Source organism: Aedes aegypti, chromosome 1 (assembly GCF_002204515.2).
Source record: "Aedes aegypti strain LVP_AGWG chromosome 1, AaegL5.0 Primary Assembly, whole genome shotgun sequence".
Lineage (NCBI taxonomy): Eukaryota > Metazoa > Arthropoda > Insecta > Diptera > Culicidae > Aedes > Aedes aegypti.
Genome location: NC_035107.1, coordinates 130,262,359 through 130,276,159, shown reverse-complemented (window position 1 = coordinate 130,276,159; position 13,801 = coordinate 130,262,359). Strand labels below are relative to the sequence as shown.

The following is a 13,801-nucleotide window of genomic DNA, read 5'->3' as shown; positions in this document are numbered from 1 at the left end:
GCACTTCATACGTTCTGGCGCAGAAGTTCACACAAAAAGGATTAGGATTTGCACAGTGTTCTTGATTTTTTTTCTCACATTTAGCTTTAAACCCTTGCCTAAGCCTAATCGTGTGAAAAAATAATTGGCCAGTGAATATAACGCGCTTTCCGTTAATTTGATTATTGGTGTCAGTAATCACGCAAACTCTTAACCTGAAAGGTACTATAAAAATGCACCCGAGTATGCACAAGGTGAACATTTGCGAAGCGTTTTCCTTCGAAATCGGTCCAAATCGTTCCGTTTCTTAGTTGTGTAAATTACTAGTATCTTGCGACGGTGTTCTTTTGGTATATTGTGATAAGTTGTTTGTTCCAATCGTGTGCTTAGTTTTAGAGTTCTAGTCCTTAAAATGTTCCTGCTAAACGAAACAGATGCAGCCATATTTCCGATGGCTCGTACCGGTGACATGCCCAAGATGCTGGGATGGAATCTACCACCAGAGCAGCAGCACTTGGTGCATGATCATTGGAAGGATTTCCCGGCGCCCCCATATTATATGCACTTGCTGTTGGCAATGCTCTACTTCGTTCTAATGAGCGTGTCTCTGATCGGAAACGGAATCGTTGTGTGGATTTTTTCAACGTAAGTATAACAATTTTCAAACTATACGTCAATTTAATTAATTCTATGAATATTTGTCCTTGTCTAAATCGGTAATTCAAGATTTCATACTTACTTATTTGGCTTTACATCAATTATCTTGATAAAGCCTCGCCACCAATATTTCGCCAATTCATTCGGTTCATGGCCGCTTCTCTCCATCCTCGACTGTGACCCACGCTCTCCAGGTCCTGGTGCACCTGGTCAATCCACCTAGCTCGCTGCGCCCCACGCCTTCTTGTTCCGACCGGATTCGTAGCGAACACCATCTAAACTGGGTTGTTGTCCGGCATTCTTGCAACATGCCCTGCCCAGCGTATCCTTCCAGCTTTAGCTTTCGCCGTAGAGTTGAGCGAGCTCGTGGTTCATCCTTCGCCGCACACGCCGTTCTCCTGCCACCGCCGAAGATTGGCGTTCGAAAAACCCAAGAGCTTGCAAGTCCTCCTCGAGCATAGTCCACGTCTCCTGCCCATAGAGGACTACCGGTCTCATGAGCGTTTTGCACATCGTGCATTTGGTGCGGGGGTAAATCTTTCTTGACCGCAGTTTCTTCTGCAGCCCATAGTAGGCACGACTTCCGCTGATGATGCGCCTCCGTATTTCCCGACTAACATTGTTGTCAGCCGTCAACAAGGATCCGAGGTAGACTTGCCAGCGGCCTTGTTGTTCTTGAGCTGTTGAATGACATACCTAACTCCCCCATCTTGGGAGCTGGTTGGTTTCCGCTGTCCGCTGTGCTGACGTAGCCATCGCCTTCGCTGTCCTGACCTTCTGTGCCTGTGTTCTCTGCGCCATTCGGGTGTTCATCGTAGTGCTGCTTCCACCTTTCGATCACCTTGCGTCCGTCCGTGAAGATGCTCCCATCCTTATCTCGGCACTTCTCAGCTCGCGCCACGAAGCCTTTGCGGGATGTGTTGAGCTTCTGATAGAACTTCCGCGTTTCGTGAGAATGGTACAGCAACTCCATCTCTTGGCATTCCACCTCTTCCAGGTGGCGCTTTTTATCCCGGAATAGGCGGGTTTGCTGTTTCCGCTTCAACTTATATCGTTCCACGTTTTGCCGCGTACCATGCTGCAGCATTGCAGCCCGCGCTGCATTCTTCTCCTCTAAAACCTCCTGGCACTGCTCGTCGAACCAATCGTTTCTTGAGCTCCGTTCCACATATCCGACAATGCCCAAGTAACAATTTAGATTCTAACTGGCTTTATTTATTTTTATCATAGTTTTATCGTAGATTTGCAAATTCTTCAAGATTTTATAGTGATTTTCACCCAGTAGAAATGATCTTGATCCGTTTTTGGTTTTAAATACTTCTTCAAGAACACTTCGGATGTATCACATAAAACTTCATTTTCAATAAGAACAAGTGACCTTGGGAACCGTTTTATGAAACTCTCGAACTAGGGGCCGTCCATAAATGACGTAGCATTTTTTCACTGATTTTTTACACCCCCTCCCCCCTCGTAGCAATTCATCACAAATATTGATACCCCCCCTTGAAAAATACGTAGCATATCAAGCAGCCCCCCCCCCCTTTTATAATTTTTTATTTGTTTTTCTCAACAATTGGACTAAAATGAAACAATGAAATTCAGATATACCGAGGCGCTGAAAAGTCATTTTTTTTTCTATATTACAATACTTAAGATAACCGTTTCGTCATGAGTGACTATCTCGGGAATGGGATTCGATCCCAGGTTCTCGGCGTGAGAGGCATGAGTTCTAACCACTACATCAGGCCCTCCCAGCCAAAAGTCATTTGGAAAACAATTTTAAACAGACTTTTTTCCTGTTTAAGTAATGTTGAACACATTATTCACTGAAAACATATCTTGTTTTACTGTGATAATATTAATATTTACTTAAATAAGCATAGTTTATTCTTTTGAAGAAATAAAGCTCCAACAGAAAATAAGTATAACACTAAAACGGTTCATCCTATGTCTTGATAACAAATGAAAAACAATGCTTTTCATGTCGATAAAGCATTGTTTTATAGTTAACTTTAAATTGTTTGTTCATTAATTGATAAATTTAGACACGAATATCATATCACATTCACATTTGTCTTCAAAGCTATCTAAAATTTATCTGATTGCATATATTACGTAAATTTTAAATCTCATAAAAAAATTGTAATCTTAGTTTTTGATTTTTTTCAAGCTGGAACATCATATTAAAACCCGTTTTAACACTCAAACAAAAATGATTGTGAATGATTTTTTTCATCGCTACTTTTTTATCGACATGATTCAAAATGCTACGTCCACTAGTTGGGACCCCTCCCTCCCCCTCGTCACACATCGTCACAAATTCGTGAAGACCCCCCTCCCCCCTAAAATGCTACGTCATTTAAGGACGACCCCTTATCTGTAAGAACGCGCTCGAGTGGGATTAAGAACTCTTGCCCGGGAACATCATAAATTTCTCCCCCATTAATCAACGCACTAATATGTACATTATTGATTGTAGGATTATAAATCCTATCGGTTACGGGAGCACCTTGCGTTGGTTTTCGATCTGTTCTTCACGGATGTCGTTGTTGAACTCACGGCGGATGTTGTTAAATGTCCGATTGCTTTCCCTGCTCAACATCAGGGCCTCATTAAGAAGTTCCACAGCTGGAAATATTTACCTTTAGTCAATTTGTAGCTTTAAATTTCATGCCGTAACAAAATCTAGCATGAACGCTTTTCTCCGAAAACGAAAAGTGTAAAAAAACAATCGTCAAAATGTGCTTCTCTTGAATAAAACGTACGAATCTTATCGCGTTCTTCAAGAAGATCAGTTTGTCTTCATCAAGATCACCTTAAGCCTAAGAAGTCTCAAGCGATATTTGTTACGCTTTCCCGAGTTCAGTAAAAAATATCATGGTTCTATGATGGTGTTAAGTAGAACTACCGCCATGATTGTTATTACAGATGCTTTGGCAAGGGAGCCATGATGGGAGAATTCATGTATGCTGGATTGTTCAACATTTTTGGGCACCAAATTGATGAAATTGTTTTTCTGAAAATGCAATATTGTCGAGGCGCATTGTGCGTTTCGGATGTTTCATGCATGATATTCACGATGTAATAAGCGTGACAACCGAAAATACGGATAGGTCTCGATAAAAACCGAAAGTTATTATCTAAGATGTTTTAATTTGCATTTTGTTTTATTATTGATTGACAATTTTATGAAGATGTATTTTTAAATTCGTTAACCAAACCAACATGATAAACATATTGTGAGTTTAACTTGTCTTGAGAACTGCTTGTGAAAGGTGTACTGAAGTGTTGAGGATTGTCATAAGTGATGATTACAAGTTTTAAGAGATACTTGACAGTTGCTCTCCAACACCGTCTCTAGTTGGGCCACTTGAGTCTTATTTTTTTTTTTTTTAACACGTTTATTTAGCACACTTACAAAAATTTACATTACTAGTACAGATTTAAAATAAAATCGAGAGCTTCTACTGTCATAGGGTTGTTAGCTTCTAAAATAAAATTTATGTATGTTACAAACATTTTTAGAGCCTTTTTCTTATTGTTTCTGGTAGCACCTTCCATCACTGGCATTTGAAGATCCTTAAAGCTAACATTCCTCCCGATTGTTGCTTCCAACTTCAGGCGAACGTGATTCCAGAGATGCCTTATTTGAGGACACAAGGACAATTTGTGTTCCAAATCCTCAGCGATGTTCGGGCAGTTTTGACATGATTCACTATCTAACCGGTTTTGTCTGTACAGCAACGTTGCATGTGTTTTTTTTTCTGTTGACTAACAGATAGTAAACGGAGCGTTCTGCCGCTGTAAGCTCTCGATCTCTTATATTATTCCAAACTTTTCTCCATTGCACGTTCGGATGATCTACCATTACCTTCGGCGTTTGCAATTTTTCTCGGAAGAAGTTATGTAGTGTAGAAGCTGTGGGAGTGGCCTTCAGCTGATTTGGCAAATATGGTACGATTTTTCCAATGTACTTCAAGCACAGGTATGCTGATGGGATACCTGCCAGATTTGGAGGATTTGACAGGTATTCACTAAAGGTTTGTGCAAAGGGCGTGTAGTCAAGAGTTTTCACAAATCTATTGATAAGTAGAGATTTGCACTTGTGCATCGGGAGATGAAGATTTAGTCCTCCTTTGTTAGTTTCCAGTGCCAGTTGCTCCATAGGCACTCGAGTTGGATATCGTTCCCATATAAAGGTTCCTATTAGTGAAGTCATTCTGGCTGTGACCGAGTTTGGAATGGAGAAAATGGAAGCTATGTACCACAAACGAGACGTAACGAAAGTATTTAATGCGATAATTTTCTGCTGGAGGCAAAGATTTCGCGGCTTAAACAGCCACATAAGACGAGAAGTTTTCCGAATCACGTCATTCCAGTTGAAGTCAATGGTTTGTTTCAGCCCGTTGAAGAAAGTTACTCCCAAGATTTTCACGGAATCTTGAAAGTTGAGCCACGTAGGTCTCCTTTCGTCGTTTTGGGGTCCAATCTGCACTGCAAAGGTTTTGTCCACGTTAAGTACTGCTCCTGAATATCCTTCGAAGTGCCGGAATGCAAGGCGAACAGCTTCAAGCTTGGCGTCTTCCACAATAATCACCGAAATGTCGTCCGCATATGCCACAACTAGCTCCAGGGGATCGTTACAGATGGATACAAGTTTTTCAAGGAGGGGATGAAGGTATAACACGAAAAGGTGCATACTTAGCGGATCACCCTGTCGTACAGATCTTTGGATAGGGAATGAGGGAGAGAGATTTCCATTTAAGAGCAGACGCGAAGCGGAAACCGACATAATTTTTTCTAACAGCGACACAAATCTAGGGTTAAAGCGGAATTTTCGTAACACATCGAAAAGGAAATCGTGGTTGACCCGATCAAAGGCGTGGTCAAGATCGAAAGAAATTAGTTTACCTCGCTTGCGTTTATGATTCAATTCAACTATTCGATCTTTTATTGCGTTCACAGCCTCAAAAATGTTTCTCTTTGCATTTGAGCACTTTTGTGAGGCATTTAGTAGATTATTTTCTACTATGACCTTCTCTAGACGTTGTTTTAAAATACGAGTCAAAAGTTTATAGTCGAAATTCAACAAACTAATTGGACGGTATCCTTTAATAGTTTTGTCTTCAGACTTTTTCTTACACAAAACTATTACGCCTTCCGCAATTTTCTCTGGTATATTTTCAGATAATAATTCATTAAGAATAAGATTGAGCTGGGCATGAATGATATCGAACGCTTTCATATAAAATTCTTTTGGAATCCCATCATTTCCTGGAGATTTCCTCGATGCACTAGACCTAATGGCAAAAAATATTTCAGCAGTTGTAATTTCATTCATCAAATGTTCATTTGACACTGAATTTTCGTCAATAATTCTTTGAATTGATAGGTCGGTACGATTTTCGACCGCCTCCCTCGAATACAAAGACTTGAAAAAGTCGACAATGTGATTTTCAACTGACCTAGGCTCATTCAAAAGCTGGTTGTTGTATTCAATGGATCGTACTGTATTATTCTTTTTTTTCTTTGTTCTGTCGCCTAGCTGATAGATTGAAATATTTTCACCACATATAAATTTATCATTAATACGCTCGTACGCTTTCGAAAACTGACTTTGCAGTGAGAGCATTTGTGCTTTTACTTTGTTCACCTCTACAATTCCTTCTGGATTACCATATACTCTTTCATATGCATTTCTAAGTTTCCTGTACAAATGTTCATTTTTCGAATGGAAATTTCTGAACTTTTCGTTCGTTTTCCAACGGAAGAAACTGCAAATTTTCGGTTTGGCGAAATCACACCACCAAGCCGTCCAAGTTGTGAAATTTCTTTTGTGACGTAACCATATATTCCACTTCCGACCGAACTCTTCTAAATTCTCTTCTGTAAGGACATGTGCGCGCATGGACCAAAACCCTTTCCCATGTGGTTTCCCAAGATTTGGTAAGCAACAACGAATTTTCAACGATTTATGATCCGAGAAAGAGTTAGCTAAGTATTCTGCACTGCGCAAATGTGGGATTAATGATTCCGAAATATAAACACGATCAAGTCTCGAAGCAGTGTTTGCACGAATGTAGCTATACACTATTTCATTATTGTGCAAGATTTCCCTAGCATCCGATAGTGACAAACTGTTCACAAAGTTCTGAAGAGACTGACTGAAATTACTCGAACCAGTTGAATCTTTGCATTTGATAACACAGTTGAAATCTCCACCAACAATTAGGTGTTCAGCTGAGTTTTGCAAATAGAATGGAAGATTTCTTTTGAACATGTTTTCTCGAGCGACACTACAGTTGGAACCCGACGGTGCATAACAATTGCATACTGTGACAGAATTCCCAACTTTCACTGTGATAATACGAGAATCTAAGCTACGCTGTACATTTGAAAACGGAATGTGTGATTTTAAGGCAATTGCCGTGCCCCGTTTATGTTCATCCACATTCGTTATCACGTTATATCCGGGAATACACAATCTAGAGTTCTCGACTTCTTGTAGTAGAACTATATCATATTCGAGAAGACGGACAAACGCACAGAGAGAGGTGATTTTGTTTTGACTTGATATTGCGTTCGTATTAATAGATCCAATATTATAACTGATAATGGGGTTGTTCATTTGTAATGTTGTTATTGAATCATTTTAGCCTTAACATGATTAGTGAGTGGGGGACCGACATACGCCGCGGTCTACTCGGGGTTAGTACTGGACAAGTACATTAGGATCTGGATTTGGATAAGGGCAGGATTGTTATTTTCGTGTGTCCATGACATCGGAGACTGCGACAAACGGTGGACTTACACCCCTAAGCTTTCTCGAACGACCTTTCGCACGTTTTACCTTTTTTAACATGTTTTCCGTTGATGACTCACCACTTTCGCTTTCAGAAATCTCAATAGGGATATGGCGCAGGGAAGCTGGATTGTTTGGTTTTTTCAAGTCACACACTGTACCAGAGCTAGTTGCGGCATCAGACAATAGCTGCTGTTCACTCGGTGCGGCTACCGCTGCCACCTCCATCTCACCCGTTTCGCATTCTTCTGTTGTAACTTGGTCCATCGGCGTTTCCAGATTCACACAAACGTGCGTCGCAGTTGTATCTGTAGATTGTTCCTTCTGCATTGGCGGGATGCTCACGGCATTATCATTGTTAGACTGTGTGTCGGTGGAGTTGTCAGCTCCACTGCGTCTCTCTTGCTCGTTCAAGGCATTCAGATTTGTTAGAGCAAATTGCGGTAACAAATTTGAAGATGGAACGCTTGTACTGCTCAGCACACGTGCGTAGCTAGCAGTCGGAGTGGCTTGAGATTTCTTGAGTCTTTCATTTAGATCGACCTTTTGACCTAAAAGTTTCTTATTTTGTACGCAAGTACTGCCAGGATGAGACAGTTCCGTACAGTGCTTACACGTCTGGGGCTGATTTCTGTAACTGATAAGAGTCTGTTCGCCTTGAATTGTGACGAAAGATTTTATGTGCCGCCGAAGGATCATTTTCGCAACCCTTACGCCAGACGACACACCCTTGAACGCAAAGTTTGGTCCCCATACCATTTCGCGGATGCTTACCACCTCCCCAAACTGCTTAAGAAATGTTTCGATTTCTGCGTTACTAACGTTTTCTGACAAGTCGTGCAGCTTTACCTCGACCCCGCCGTCATCCATCGTCAACCGTACCTTGACACTTTTGCCATTTACTACCAGCTCATGCTTCTCGTTGTGTTGCTCTACGGCCGCTTGGGCAGTTTGCAAGTCGATACACTTCACATGCACGCAGTTTTGGACGTGGTTCATCTGCAACCGTAGCACCTGATCCAATCGAAGCCCAATCGTTTCGTAAACGAACGCATGCATTTCTTCAAACGATGGTCTCTTGAGAAAGTTGCTCAAGTCCACCTTAAAGGTGTTTTCGCGTGATCGTACTGTAGACATAGTCTCGTCGGTTGCATATAGCATGCAAAGCACAAAACCGTCGTCAGAGTCTGACGCAGAGAAAACGACCGACCGCTCACACTTGGGTGAGGGATAGAAACAAAAAAAATATATATCCGGAGACAATAGACTATCGGAGCGCGTGAAAAATACGTCTGGTCTCAACAAGAGTTTCAACCTAACTGTCTTATTATTGGGTAAGTGTAGGATTGTAGAATTACTGGTTTTATTTCTAGTTTTATAGAATTGGTGTAAGAGAATACTTCAAGAATAGCATAAAATTAACTTTGCTACTTGGGATGCTTTCGGTAGCGTCGTTAATAGCTACTTTGACTGTCCTCCAGCAGTCCTCAAGAGGGGCCCTATCTAGCTCGCCCTCATCCGGCAACGCTGCCTCAAGATGCTGCGCGTACGCATTGGCGACATTCGGTTGTTCAGCCGCTCGAGATTGTACCGGGGCAAGCGTCGGTACCGTACATCATTGATGACGGATAGTTTTGGGCACAGTTTCACCATCACCAGGTAGTGGTCGGAGTCAATGTTAGCGCCACGATAGGTTCTGACGTCGGTTATGTCGGAGAAGTGCCGTCCATCGATCAAAACGTGGTCGATTTGCGATTCTGTCTGCTGAGGTGATCTCCAGGTGTACCAATACGGAAGGCTGTGCTGGAAATAGGTGCTACGAATGGCCATATTCTTGGAGGCGGCAAAATCTATCAGTCGAAGGACGTTCTCGTTCGTCAGCCGGTGGGCGCTGAACTTTCCAATAATCGGTCTGAACTCCTCCTCCTGGCCAACTTGAGCGTTCAAATTTCCTATGATGATCTTGACGTTGTGGCTTGGGCAGCGGTCGTACTCGCGTTCGAGCTGCGCGTAAAATGCGTCCTTGTAATCATCAGTGCTTCCGGAGTGTGGGCTATGCACGTAGATTATGCTGAAGTTAAAGAATCGGCCTTTGATTCTTAACTTGCACATTCGTTCACTGATCGGCCAACACCCGATCACGCGCCTTTGCATATCACCCATCACTATGAAAGCTATTCCCAGCAGCGCTACGATGTCGAAACCGCGGGTCTTCAGTACATCGGAGAATATGCGAGTACTTCCAATGAAGTTGAGAGATTTGCAGTTCCACGTACCGAGTTTCCAATTGCTGGTCTATTTTCGTCGCTGTGGTCTTTGCCGATTGTTCCGGTCCGTATTTTCTCGTTGACGTTCCTATGCTGATGTGTTTTTACGGTTGAATTGCAGGGCCTGACACCAAACCCCTAGATTCCCGGAGGACCATTCCCCCTAAATGTTCGGATGGCCATAGTGCGCACTTTAGCTTAGAGTTCTTCTCTGGCAGTCGGACGATGATCAGCCGCCCATGACATGGGGAACAGACGCTGTTGTGCGCCGCTCCTAACATGGAGTACAGACGCTCCAGGTTTGCAAAAGCAAAAGCAAACCCCCCTTTCCTGTCAGCATACGACCAAAGTTCCCACCGGGGGTTGGTTACCCGATCTTCCCCAAGGTTACTCGTACCCCGGCCAGTACCACGAGGAGGTAGGGATAGGAGTTGCTGGGTAAGAGGCTAAGGACCGCACAAAGAGGTCTATTTTATTCCTGCAGGTACGCGAGGTACCAATGATACGCCATGCCCAGCCATTTACCGCGCCAAGATTCCATCAATCAGCCATTAACGAAATATATTGCCCAAATTGACGCTTATATTGAGCTGTTCGATAATCCAATCCACATGGTTTTTATACTAATCAACTCATTGCGCTTGGTAAAGATAAATAAATGATGGGTGAAATTATGAAAAAAATCCACGTGGTTGGCTGGGATTTGAACGAAGGACTTTTGTATTACCAACTAAGCTACAGAGCCACTTGGTGACCTTATAATTAAGATGATTACAAATTTCAAATTAAAATCCCCACTCGTCTAGCAGATGCAGAGGTATACTCGGTCTTTAGTAACAACGGTTGTCTAACTATCATTCTTTCTCTTTCCCGATAACCGTAAGGACGTGGCCGGCGCCGTTATTGACTTTGAAATTTTGAGCTATCGACTTGTGCACATTGAGAATAGTAAGCTGATCCCAATCGCCGTTCATTAAATCTCTGTGCAACTTGGATTGTTCTGGTCAACTACGAATGCAACGGTCATCTATGCTCATGTTCATTTAGTCGACTCTCACAAGAATAATTGTAAGCTGCTGATGTTAACTTTTATTGTTTTTCACTTGTTTTCAGATCAAAATCCTTACGCAATGGATCCAACATGTTCGTGGTTAATCTTGCTATATTCGACCTCCTTATGATGTGTGAAATGCCAATGTTTCTGGTGAACTCCTTCGCCGGCTATTTGGTTGGATACGAGACCAGCTGTGCAGTTTACGCCGCACTAGGTAGTCTTTCGGGCATCGGAGGATCCATAACTAACGCAGTCATCGCGTATGATCGCTATCGTACCATTTCGAACCCACTGGACGGTCGCCTCAATAGGGTACAGTCTGGGATTCTGATTTTTATCACCTGGCTGTGGGCAATGCCATTCACGATACTTCCCGTCTTCAAAATTTGGGGACGATACATTCCGGAAGGGTTTCTAACCACTTGCTCGTTCGACTATCTGACTGACGATTCGGATACTCGCGTCTTTGTTGGATGCATCTTTGCTTGGGCATATGCAATTCCAATGGTTCTCATTTGTTACTATTATGGACGTTTATTCGGTCATGTGAGCAAGCATGAACTGATGCTTAAGAATCAAGCACGTAAAATGAACGTGGAATCGTTGGCATCCAACCGAAACGAGAAAGCCCAGTCCGTGGAAATTCGGATCGCTAGAGCTGCCTTTACCATATTCTTTCTTTTCGTTTGTGCTTGGACTCCATATGCAATTGTGGCGATGATCGGAGCCTATGGGGATAGAACTCTCCTGACGCCGTTCTTCACCATGATTCCTGCGGTGTGTTGCAAAATTGTGTCCTGTTTAGATCCCTGGGTGTACGCTATAAGCCATCCGAAGTATCGACAAGAGCTGGAACGACGTCTACCGTGGATGGGCATCAGAGAGCCCGCGGATAATGTCAGTACGACAGATAGCAAGCATACAGTCGTTTCCGAGTCTCTACCAGTGGGGCCAAATGGAATAGATTAAACTAAACAAGTTATTCATATATGCCAAAAATGCCATCGTTGCAGTACGTTAAAATGGAACACCGGCTCGGACCACAGGCAATGTATAAAGGACTATGATATGAGGAAAAATTAATTTCTTTGAAATATATGTTACTCAAAGCATCCCAGAAAATGAATAAAAAAAGAGAGAGCTGCATGTACAAGCTACCTGTTTCTTTTTGTTGGAAAATATGAGAACAATCATTTAGTTCTATCATCAAATGCAAACTTAAAGTAATTCTGACTCTCTACCATCCGATACGAGGTACAATTTCCACAAGTCGGCAAAACATTTGAAACGGTGGCAGATTTGTACACCCTCGAGCTTTCGCACGGATAAAAATCTGATCCCCACACCATGATTTACAAATCATGAAATTCATAAATTGGTTAGGTCATAATATCAGGATCACAAATCATGGTTTCTGGAGTCATAATCATGATTCCTCATAAGCGTAACATCCAGTGTGAAAACACTAAGCGGCGCACTTTGCTTCATCTCATTTGTATCGATCACTCTTAATACAAGATGTTGAAGCGGTTGAGTGGTAGAGTACGTGGCTCACAATCGGAAGATTCTTGGCTCGAATCTCAATATATGCTATTTTTAACTTTTTTTTTTATTTTGTCGATCATAAACGGATGCGCGACTCAGCATATTTGGCATTTGAATCATGATTCCGAGCAATCAGCTATAAAAACCTAACGCGTGTTTTGCGTTACGGCAATCTGACTCATGATATCATGAGTCCAAATCATGGTGTATTTTCATAAGACGAAAACACGCTGGAATCATGATATCATGAGTCATTATCTAGTTTTTGGATTCTGAATTCTACCCGTGCGTGTACACTGGCGAAATCTTTTAAATATCGCATATCAACCGTTGGCACCAGAGTGTGTGGTGATTACGCGATGAAACAGTTCAACTTCCTCAGAATAGACTACACGAACTGTGAAAGGTGCGTTTCAAGAAAGTACACAAATATTTGCTGCACATATTTTAGTAAGAAGAAGGAAGATGTCTTGAGACTTGTATTTGTTATAGTAGAGACAAATAATGTGCGTTCGTCAAGGTCAGCTGCTTGCACCGCTCCGTTGTATGAAGAGACAATGTAACTTAACCAAATCAAATGTAACTTATCAAAATAAAACACAACTTCAGTCGATTTCACACTGGTACAAAAACGGCACAAGTAACTAATCAAAGCGTCTTATCATTTCATCATATTTTTGATTTTTTGTGGGAAATAATAGAAACTATCCAATGTTGTCAAAAAGTTGATTCATTTTAAAATACTTTTAGAAGACATGTTGTGATTCTTTTGAATTATCTTTCTTAAATCCGTTTGAATGTTACTTAAATCAATTTGAAAAAGTCTGAAAAGCTGTCAATTCGAAGGAAGGGCGTTGGTGGTTCGAATCGCCAGGTTCGTTGACAAATACCAAATCCAATAAGTGGCCGATCGTGTTACGTCGTGTGTTGATTTGGTATAGGCCCGAAGCAACCATTGTTTCAACCAAGACGATTTCTTGTTCGGATGATGCGTTAGAGGGTAGCATGCCATTGACATCGTCATCGATTTCCCAATTAAGGCGAGGAAGATCAGTGGCGTAGCTAGAGTTTTGGGGGCCTGGTGCGGAGGTAGATTTGAGGGCCCCTCAAATAGAGGATTGCAAAATATGCCTTGGAACTCACACGAAACATCAACATTTATTCGAAAACGTTTAACATTGGGAAGAAAATTTCATAATTTAAGGGTTATAAAATATTCTTCTAATAAAAATCCACCCAAACAAGGGCGTAGCCAGAGCTTCCACCAGGAAATGGTTTTTGAAGCAACGTTATATGTAATCGAAAAATATAAAAGGAGCAATTGCTTCAGAAGTTCCTTTATTTTCTTTTTAATGGATCTTCTTGGGTCTTCGTAATCATGAATAACTTTATGTAAGGTACCCCGGGGCAAGTGAGAATCCGGGGTAAGTGGGGCGTTTCGTCATAGCTCAACTAGGAAAAGTTTTTCATGGGGGTATTCTTCTAGGAAGTTGAAGC

General features: G+C 41.9%; 1 protein-coding gene across 1 annotated transcript; it reads left to right on the top strand.

Annotated features, from left to right (window-relative positions):
* The first annotated feature begins 222 nt into the window (after positions 1–222).
* Positions 223–11,912, top strand: LOC5576882 (opsin-3). The gene is made up of 2 exons (XM_001662932.3): positions 223–624; positions 10,819–11,912. Exons 1-2 carry the CDS (start codon positions 392–394, stop codon positions 11,726–11,728), a joined length of 1,143 nt encoding a protein of 380 aa, XP_001662982.2. The 5' UTR covers positions 223–391; the 3' UTR covers positions 11,729–11,912.
* The last annotated feature ends 1,889 nt before the right edge of the window (positions 11,913–13,801 follow it).

Excerpts from the sequence above, each read along its gene's own strand:
- LOC5576882 (XM_001662932.3), top strand. The coding sequence starts at position 392 with ATGTTCCTGCTAAACGAAACAGATGCAGCCATATTTCCGATGGCTCGT. Across the intron at positions 625-10,818 it reads GTTGTGTGGATTTTTTCAAC|ATCAAAATCCTTACGCAATG; the intron begins GTAAGTATAACA and ends ACTTGTTTTCAG.